This window comes from Natator depressus, chromosome 2 (assembly GCF_965152275.1).
Source record: "Natator depressus isolate rNatDep1 chromosome 2, rNatDep2.hap1, whole genome shotgun sequence".
Classification (NCBI taxonomy): Eukaryota; Metazoa; Chordata; order Testudines; family Cheloniidae; genus Natator; species Natator depressus.
The window spans coordinates 57,325,605-57,336,600 of record NC_134235.1 but is presented as its reverse complement, the minus strand read 5'-3'; the positions used below and the strand labels follow the sequence as shown (position 1 = coordinate 57,336,600).

Sequence of the window (10,996 nt, the reverse complement as noted above, 5' to 3'; positions counted from 1 at the left end):
TCTACCAGCATAATTAAAAAGATGTTTACACGTACGCTTTCTGGAATGGACATGTAGCAATGGAATTAGTTTAGTATTCTAGCAAAGAGCATAAAAATTGAAGTCTCTTTATTTTGATTCAATTTTCCATACTGAAAATATACACTACAGCTTTCCTTTATAGAAAACATTATGAGAAGGTTGTATCAAGATATGCTCTGACTTCTTCTCCTTCTTATATTAAGTGATAACACAATGACAATAATGAAAAACTAACTCATAATGAAATTAACTAAGTGGAATTTTACTATGTCAGTTCTTGGAATTGTAATTTATGTAGCTGATATTGCAGCAGATATCTGGGTCACTAGTAACTCTTTCTGTGAGGGACAATATTCTTTGGGTATCTTGACACTGGTTTTTAGGTGTCTGTCATCAATAATAGTACAGATTTTTAGTTATGAATGGTTTAAAGAAGACTGTGAAAGCCCTGATCCTCGGAAGCTGAACTGGATTTTTCTACTTCATTTCTTGCATGGTGGAATTTTTACAAGGTAAAGGCCAACTTTCAAATATTAAAAAAATAAATCATATTGCTTTTAAACACTCTCCTACAGTATTGCAACCGTGAGCTAATACATAATAAACTGAAAGCAAAAGTCATTGGAACTAACTTTAAAAAATGTGAAACTGACAATCTATTTTCATTGTCCAAAATGAGGGAGTACATGATAAAGAGTGAATTTAAAAAAAAAAAAATCTTTCACTTTTAGTAAAGTGCGGTATCATTTGTAACATAGTTGATGAAATGTGTTCTTTTAAAATATATAAACTGCCGGGATCCCTAACAGCTGTGGTTGCTATTTTGTAATGAGCAAATTTTTTCATAGACCTGATTTTGCATGTCGGTTTATTTATGGCACTCAGCTCATCTGCAGATGCTAAATGAAATGTTGGGTTGTTTCAAAAATTATATAAGTATAAAGTTTTATATTCAAATGAGCTGCCTGAGTGGCGAGAATGGATGCTAAAATATTTATAATTTATGAACAGTCTAACAAATCTATCCCGAAAGAATAGATAATTGATAATTTAGTAAAGCTTTTGATACTGTCTCGCATGACCTTCTCATAAACAAACTAGGGAAATGCAACCTAGATGGAGATACTATAAGGTGGGTGCAAAACTGGTTGGAAAACCATTCTCAGAGAGTAGTTATCAGTGGTTCACAGTCACGCTGGAAAGACTTAACAAGTGGGGTCCTGCAGGGATCAGTTCTGGATCTGGTTCTGTTCAATATCTTCATCAATGATTTAGATAATGGCATAAAGCAGGGGTCTCAAACTCAAATGACCACGAGGGCCACATGAGGACTAGTACATTGGTCCGAGGGACGCACCACTGACCACCCCCCCCACCCACTGTCCCGGCCCCGCCCCCATTCCACCCCTTCCATGAGGCCCCGCCCTACCCCGCCTTTTCCTACCCTTGCCCCCATTCCAACCCCTTCCCTGAAACCCCCACCCCAACTCCGCCTCCTCCCTGCCCCCAGGCAGTGCAGGAGGGGTGCAGGGTGCGGCAGGGACTCAGGGCAGGGGTGCGGAGTGCAGCAGGGGGCTCAGGGCAGGGGGCCGGGGTGCAGGAGGGATTCGGGGGGTGGGTCCGGCCCGGCGCACACTGGGGGCAGGGCAGGCTCCCTGCCCGCCCTGCCTCTGTGCCGCTCCGGGAAGCGGCCGGAACCTGGGGTGGGGGGCAAAGGGGTCTGTGTGTTTTCCTGGCCGCTCCTCTAGGTACCTCCCCCGAAGCGCCCATTGGCCGCGGTTCCCCGTTCCCGGCCGCTCTACGTAAATGCTGGGGAGGCGGGGAGGGGGCTGCGGGAAGCTGGCGGGCCGCAGAAAATAACCCAGCGGGCCACGTGTTTGAGACCCCTGGCATAGAGAGTACACTTATAAAGTTTGCGGACAATACCAACCTGGGAGGGGATGCAAGTGCTTTGGAAGATAGGATTAAAATTCAAAATGATCTGGACAAAGTGGAGAAATGGTCTGAAGTAAATAGGATGAAATTCAAGAAGAACAAATGCAAAGTACTCCATTTAGGAAGGAACAATCAGTTGCACACATACAAAATGGGAAATGAGTGCCTAGGAAGGAGTACTGCAGAAAGGGATCTGGGGATCATAGTGGACCACAAGCTAAATATGAGTCAACAGTGTAACGCTGTTGCAAAAAAAGCGAACATCATTCTGGGATGTATTAGCAGGAGTGTTGTAAGCAAGACATGAGAAATAATTCTTTCACTCTACTCTGCACTGTTTAAGCCTCAACTGGAGTATTGTGTCCAGTTCTGGGTGCCACATTTAAAGAAGGATGTGGACAAACTGGAGAGAATCCAGAGAAGAGCAACAAAAATGATTAAAGTTCCAGAAAACGTGACCTATGAAGGAAGATTGAAAAAACTGGGTTTGTTTAGTCTGGAAAAGAGAAGACCAAGAGGGGACATGATAACAGTTGGGGACATGATAACCCCTAGGGAGGTTGTGGAATCTCCATCATTGGAAATTTTAAAGAGCAGATTAAACAAACACCTGTCAGGAATGGTCTAGATAATACTTAGTCCTGCCATGAGGCAGGGGACTGGACTAGATGACCTCTCAAGATGGCTTCTAGTCCTATGATTCTATAATATCCAGTACACATCTTATTCTGGAGGAATCCCTTTAACAACATATGTGGCGTTCACCTCTTACCACATCTGCTCCCCCAGGTCTGAGCTCTGGAGCTCATATTCAGTGCATCAGATTTGCACTTACTTGGTGTTTGGACAAACTCAGGCTCTGATGGTTGAGTGTGTGTAACAGATTGATTTACTTTAACAGTTTTTCTTGAAAACATTGCAAACTATACAGATGTTTACATTTCAGAGGCAAGAACCAGATGTTTGCATTCTTAATTGTTTTATAACTTGAAAAAGTTACAGATGTTTTGCCAAGCAGTGTAGGATTTTATTTATGGAAGATTACTCAGAACACAGTAAAATAGATATGCAACAAATGTAATACAAGAAAACAATTCCACCTGTGAGTTTCTTTCTTTTAAGTAATGGAGTCAGAGCCAAATCATGGAAGTAGTGCACAGCTTGTATGTCAAGGTTGCATTGTAAGAATCTCTGCAAGGAGAAGGGCATGGAATCAGCCCTCTAGGCCAGTGGTCTCCAAACTTTTTGGCTCACGCACCCCAGGGTGAAGACCAGAAGACCTGCTGCAGGCGTGCTGCTGACAGAAGAAGAGCGGAAAACCTGCCACAGGCGGGCCGCCGGAGGGGAACACCAGCCCTGGACATGCAGAGCTTCTGCCGAAGAACAAAAATGGCAGAGTGCCGTCTGGTGGCGATCCTGCTGCCGCGCACCCCCTGGGATCATCTCGCACACCCCCTGGGGTGTGTGCACCCCAGTTTGGAGACCACTGCTCTAGGCCATGAAGTAGTAACGTAGCTGCTCTGTAGCTGTGACTGCTGCTTCAGGACTGCAATGCTTAGCCCCGAGGCTGGTGTACACTCTGCCTTCTTTGGGGACAATGGGTAGTGCATTGCTGGGACAGAGGGAGCCCACACAAAGCAGATCACTGCAGCAGGTAGGTGGCATAGATATTCAGATCCCACCTCTCTCCTTTTCCTCTGTTAAAGCAAAGCATTGTCATAGGACCTGTATCCTCCATGGCCACAGAGCAGGATTTGGCCCTTAATGCTGGTGAAAGGTGTCATAGTTAAAACTCAGGTGACTGAAATCTGTCTACTGAACAGAAATATCATGAGCTGCAGCACTGCAGGCTGTCCCCACCAATGTGCCTCACCCCTGACCTGGAGGGATCACCCACCTACACTGATGAAAAGGGTAGTTCAGTTTCCATGCCTATTCACTACTGGTCTCTCTGCTGAAGCAGCCAGGTGTGGTTGTAGCTTCCCCATTTTAACTCAGTCATCAGATGCATTCACCATTTCTGTAAACAATCACTATTTTCCCCACTCATGTCCCTGGTGTGGAACCCCCAGCTAGCGCCATAGGATAGTTGGCCAAATGTAGGGAGAGAGGTCACACTTGGAATTTTGGGCCTTGTGCCTGGAAGCCCCCTAGAATGGCTCTGCAAGGAGTCTGAGCTGTGCTTAAACTGTCCCTGCATTAGAATCCTTTCAGAATGACGATCAATTTTACATGGAAAGCTTTCAGTACTATGGTGACGGGCAGCAGTATAAAACATGGTTTGGCTAAATTAAGAAACTTACCTCAAAATATGAATATTTTTGAGCTTTAGAAAGATCATGGCATTTCAGCATCTCTGAAAACAGCCTATTTTTTTTTAGTGGTATTTCAGGCACAAATCGAGTCAAGAGGGGTTTTTTTGGGTGTGTTTTACAGTCTGATTTGAAAAGCAAAGAGGTTTGAACATGTCAGACAAGTGTCCAAACTTTTGGATGCTACTTTGAGCCTAATCTGAACTTCTAAGATGTGTTCACTGTTAGTATATATTTCAGAGCTGGAACCAGCCTTCTCAGGAAAACCCTAGCCACGGGACACACCACCAAAAAAAGTAGGGAAAATAAAGGTTAATTCCCTAGTGGAATGGCTGTTTTTCCACTGTTTTGCCAATAGTGGAGTTAGAATCGGTTCTCTGGACAAGGCTAGTGGAAGTTCCAGGGATTTGAAAGTGGAATCAATGATAACTGAATGGTCTCTCTTCAGCAGACAATTTGCACACCAGATGTTTATGAATCACTTAAAAGCAGAGACTGGGCAAGCACTCATAGAATCATAGAATCATAGAATATCAGGGTTGGAAGGGACCTCAGGAGGTCATCTAGTCCAACCCCCTGCTCAAAGCAGGACCAATCCCCAATTAAATCATCCCAGCCAGGGCTTTGTCAAGCCTGACCTTAAAAACTTCTAAGGAAGGAGATTCTACCACCTCCCTAGGTAACGCATTCCAGTGTTTCACCACCCTCCTAGTGAAAATTTTTTTCCTAATATCCAACCTAAACCTCCCCCACTGCAACTTGAGACCATTACTCCTTGTCCTTTCCTCTTCTACCACTGAGAATAGTCTAGAACCATCCTCTCTGGAACCACCTCTCAGGTAGTTGAAAGCAGCTATCAAATCCCCCCTCATTCTTCTCTTCTGCAGACTAAACAATCCCAGTTCCCTCAGCCTCTCCTCATAAGTCATGTGTTCCAGACCCCTAATCATTTTTGTTGCCCTTCGCTGGACTCTCTCCAGTTTATCCACATCCTTCTTGTAGTGTGGGGCCCAAAACTGGACATAGTACTCCAGATGAGGCCTCACCAATGTCGAATAGAGGGGGACGATCACGTCCCTCGATCTGCTCGCTATGCCCCTACTTATACATCCCAAAATGCCATTGGCCTTCTTGGCAACAAGGGCACACTGCTGACTCATATCCAGCTTCTCGTCCACTGTCACCCCTAGGTCCTTTTCCGCAGAACTGCTGCCTAGCCATTCGGTCCCTAGTCTGTAGCGGTGCATTGGGTTCTTCCGTCCTAAGTGCAGGACCCTGCACTTATCCTTATTGAACCTCATCAGATTTCTTTTGGCCCAATCCTCCAATTTGTCTAGGTCCCTCTGTATCCTATCCCTGCCCTCCAGCATATCTACCACTCCTCCTAGTTTAGTATCATCCACAAATTTGCTGAGAGTGCAATCCACACCATCCTCCAGATCATTTATGAAGATATTGAACAAAACCGGCCCCAGGACCGACCCCTGGGGCACTCCACTTGACACCGGCTGCCAACTAGACATGGAGCCATTGATCACTACCCGTTGAGCCCGACAATCTAGCCAACTTTCTACCCACCTTATAGGGCATTCATCCAGCCCATACTTCTTTAACTTGCTGACAAGAATACTGTGGGAGACCGTGTCAAAAGCTTTGCTAAAGTCAAGAAACAATACATCCACTGCTTTCCCTTCATCCATAGAACCAGTAATCTCATCATAGAAGGCGATTAGATTAGTCAGGCATGACCTTCCCTTGGTGAATCCATGCTGACTGTTCCTGATCACTTTCCTCTCATGTAAGTGCTTCAGGATTGATTCCTTGAGGACCTGCTCCATGATTTTTCCGGGGACTGAGGTGAGGCTGACTGGCCTGTAGTTCCAGGATCCTCCTTCTTCCCTTTTTTAAAGATTGGCACTACATTAGCCTTTTTCCAGTCATCTGGGACTTCCCCCGTTCGCCACGAGTTTTCAAGATAATGGCCAATGGCTCTGCAATCACAGCCGCCAATTCCTTTAGCACTCTCGGATGCAACGCGTCCGGCCCCATGGACTTGTGCATGTCCAGCTTTTCTAAATAGTCCCTAACCACCTCTTTCTCCACAGAGGGCTGGCCATCTACTCCCCATGCTGTGATGCCCAGTGCAGCAGTCTGGGAGCTGACCTTGTTAGCGAAGACAGAGGCAAAAAAAGCATAGAGTACATTAGCTTTTTCCACATCCTCTGTCGCTAGGTTGCCTCCCTCATTCAGTAAGGGGCCCACACTTTCCTTGCCTTTCTTCTTGTTGCCAACATACCTGAAGAAACCCTTCTTGTTACTCTTGACATCTCTTGCTAGCTGCAGCTCCAGGTGCGATTTGGCTCTCCTGATTTCATTCCTACATGCCCGAGCAATATTTTTATACTCTTCCCTGGTCATATGTCTAACCTTCCACTTCTTGTAAGCTTCTTTTTTATGTTTAAGATCCGCTAGGATTTCTCCGTTAAGCCAAGCTGGTAGCCTGCCATATTTACTATTCTTTCGACACATCGGGATGGTTTGTCCCTGTAACCTCAACAGGGATTCCTTGAAATGCAGCCAGCTCTCCTGGACTCCTTTCCCCTTCATGTTAGTCCCCCAGGGGATCATACCCATCCGTTCCCTGAGGGAGTCGAAGTCTGCTTTCCTGAAGTCCAGGGTCCGTATCCTGCTGCTTACCTTTCTTCCCTGTGTCAGGATCCTGAACTCAACCAACTCATGGTCACTGCCTCCCAGATTCCCATCCACTTTTGCTTCCCCCACTAATTCTTCCCGGTTTGTGAGCAGCAGGTGGTGTGGAAGAGATTGTTACTTTGCCTTGAAAGATGACGGGGTGAGGCCTTCATGGATACTTATTAGGAGATTTTCTTTCTTGTATGTTCATTGCTAACTGGTTCTGAAAGACTCTTTGTTTATTGCTAAACAATTCCACAGGAAATAAATGATGTAATTATCCCTTAGAGCCTGTTCTTTTAGACTTGGCTCACCATACCTACTATCTGCAGGGCTTTCCTCACCCTACTTTAAACTTCCACTTTGGAGGCAATGGGCCAGATCCTTAGGTAGCACAGTGTAACTCCTGACATCAAAGGATCTACACTGATTTACACCAGCTGTGGATCTGGTCCTACATCTGCTTGCAGCTATCATTTTTTTCCCCAAGGAGGACTGAATAGATTTCTGTGTGCAGATGATCACAGTTGCTTCCTTAAATGTCCAAATGGTGTCTCTTTTGACTAGAGTTTAGTATTCCCTCCCCTCAAGGGGCTAAAGCTAAGCACTCTATTTCCACAGCCCTGCCAACTCCTCTAGGACTGAAAAACAAATGACTTGGTACTGGGAATTAAACATAGGTCTCCCACATGGCAATACAGATATCTTGAACAGAAAAGGTACTTCACAAGGCAGGAAGTAAATCTGTCATGATTCACTAGCTCCAGTATAATGTATCATTCCATTTAGTTTTCTTTCAAAGGAAATGATTATATAGCCTTAAGGACAAAATAGAAGTGTTTTGAGAGGTCATTTATACGCCCTCAATATCTGACAAAGAATCTGATTTATCATATGACACCATCCAGATCATATCATTGTATGAAATATGTGTGTCCTGAGAGTTATTTTCTGTATTGAAAGTCTCTTGGGTTCCTTAGAAAAGAAACAGCTTAAAGAATTAGGGCTACATTTAAAAAGATGAACCCACAAAAGAATGCGCAAATTTGATGTAGATGTGCAAATCAGCTGAGGTGCATGTTAGGGGATACATGCATACACACATAGTTTCATGTATGCACAATCTCCAGTTTGCATGTGTACATCTAGGGATCTGGGTGCATGAAAAATGAAAGTGTCATCCTAAAGTGAAGGGGACAAGAAGGAAACAAAGGGGAGATTCAGAAATATATCCTGTTTAAAGAAATTAAAGTTAATTAACTCAATCCTATGGTCTTTACTCAGGCCAATCTCATTCCATTCAATTTAGTTTCTTTGATTGCACCCATTACTAACATTAACCTCAATGTGCATTTTGCATTAGTAAGAAGTAAAGGTTCCCATTCAAAGAGAATTAAAAACAAATAATGATACTTTGAACTGAGAACAAAATGGCTAAAATCTTAACTAGTTTTCACTATTTTGTAGAACAGTGCTTTAAAAAAAACTCTGTCTAACCAAGTTTTTATATATATATTTCTCTTTGTAGGTATTGGTTTGCATTGAAAGGTGGCTACCAGGCTGCTTTTAAACAAAACAGCTCTGGAGATGAACTTACTGGGGGCCCTGCCAGTATCATTCATAAACGTGCCATTGATGCATTGGCTGATATTAGTATGCTCAGGGTATTTAAGACTTTCCTGAAGACGACACCCCAGCTCATTCTTCAGATTTACATCCTGATGGAGCATGACAAGGCTGCCTTCAGTCAGTGTAAGTCTCTCTCATTTGAAAGTTGAATATAGTTAAATCTCCACTAAGAAGGCAATCCCTAGTATCAGGTAAAACTTTAAAGTATTCCCTGTCATATCCCAGTACAATTTTATTTAACATTTAGTTTAAAACTTCCTCTATTAGGTTATCTATTTTACTAAACTCTGGGAAAAGTTTCACTGTAGTATGTAATAATAATATTTAAGAATAACATTGTATTGTGTTTGATAAGTGAAAACTAATGGATGTAACCAACTGAATCATTTCAGAGTAGTCTATTTTGTTTTCACTTATTGAATAAGTAGATATCTAAGGTACTTCTATGGCTCCCATTACTGAGCTCCTCACAGTCTTTAATATATTCCTCCTCACAACACCTCTGTGATGTAGGGCAGTGCTATTATCCCCATTTTACAGATGGGGAACTGAGGAACATAAAAGGCTAAGTAAGTTGCCCAAGGTCACACAGAAATTAGTGGAGGAGAAAGGAATTGAACCTGGGACTCACAAGTGCCCCAACAACAGGACCATTCTTCCTCTCAGATATAAAGAATGTTTAAGTAAAAATATATTAAGTTTTTCCATGGAACTAACATCTATCCTTGTGTTTTATTTAGATGCTTCCATCATCACATCTTTCTGCAGCATTTCCTGGTCAACACTTGACTATCAGATATCATTACGAAAATCTCTGCCTGATAAAAATCAATTTGCTGGGGTGCCTCCTAAGTTACTGTACCTCTTGTATAAACTGTTCACACTGACTTCTTGGATACTGAGTATTGCACTGGCCACCCTATTAAATATCATAAGTAGTATATTTCTGCTAATATTTCTTTGGACCTTGGGCTTCAGCTGGACTTTGAAGCAACACACTATGTTTTGCAAATCTAAGAGGATGGAATTTTTATACAGGACTGTTGTTGGGATCATTCTTATTTTTACATTTTTTAATGTCAAGGGGGAACAAACAAAAATACATATTTCTAGTTATTATGCCACTCATGTGCTTGTAACTTCAGGCATAATGTGTGTGTTCTGGAAGACTTCAGTTACTGAGCAACTATATTTTACATTTGTGAGCATCACAGTTTTTCTCACTCTGGTGTTAGGTATTATTTGTCTTATTGTTTATTATATGTTTTTCCACCCCACTATTTATTTCAAACAAGAAAGTGCTTCAGATAAAGTTGATGGACTAGCAAGAGAAAGAGAAAAAGAAGAAACCAGTAGAATAAGAAATTTCATAATGCAATGAAGAGTATAGAATTATATGAATTTTTAAATATGTGCAAATCAAAGCAAATATTACCTGGACTGTCACTTACTCTGTCTTTACTTTTCATACTCGCAGTGAGCATTTCAAGTAAAATAATTGCTAATGGGAATGGTAGTAGTTATCAGCTCTGAATAATTATTGGTTCTGCTGTACTACTCTACAAAGCAAAGACTTTATAAAATAAACTAAACACTTCTGCAAAGAATATTGGTGCTTTTCTATCACTTGCAAAATAAATAAAATACATAAATAGCCCCTGTAAAGGCAAAACAAACAACCAATCCTACTTTCCCACCCAAACCCAGTTTTAATTTTTCCACACAGAATGTAGGAAAAAAAACCCAAATCAAGTTACTGTTGATATTGCCTTTGTTTCTGAAATGTACTTCTCTTCAAAACAAGGCTCACATCTCCTTGCTTGGCAGTGGGAAAGGCCTGGGCTTCATCTGAAATAACCAAGGACTGCGATATGTTAACTGTACCTGAACACAGGGATCACAGAGGACTGGATTTACCCTCCCGGTGAGAGAGGTACATGTATTCCCTAGGAAGTAGCTACAAACCCACAGCCCTCCGCTGGGAGTTCCACCAGGAAACAGTAACTTTAATTGGGCCACAGTGCAATAGGAACCTGGCCAGAAAATGCTTTTGCGGAGATGTGCTCAATCAGTATATTTTACAGATGCTCTGGTAACACACCCTCCTGTTTCATTGCTGTGCTCTCATCCTCCCACACACTCTGTGTGGATTTTCAGATGCCAGTAGCTTGCAGACCTGGATTATACCAGCACTGCAGTCTAAATGGCTAAAAGCTAAAGACAGGAATCTCACACAGAGGAAGAGATATCTCCCTTGAAACTTTTCTCTCCCAATGGTTTTTAGGTCTAATGCTTTAAGTGTTAGGCTATGTCTACACTAAGTTAAGTGACTCCAGCTACATCACTAATGTAGCTGGAGTCGACATAGCTTAGGTTGATTTACTGCGGTGACTGCACCGCACTGGGTT

General features: G+C 42.7%; 1 protein-coding gene across 1 annotated transcript; it reads left to right on the top strand.

Moving 5' to 3' along the window:
- The first annotated feature begins 234 nt into the window (after positions 1 to 234).
- Positions 235 to 9,969, top strand: XKR9 (XK related 9). The gene is given in 3 exon segments (XM_074943055.1): positions 235 to 533; positions 8,488 to 8,711; positions 9,329 to 9,969. Coding segments are annotated over 3 exon segments (1,164 nt in total).
- Positions 9,970 to 10,996: the final 1,027 nt, after the last annotated feature.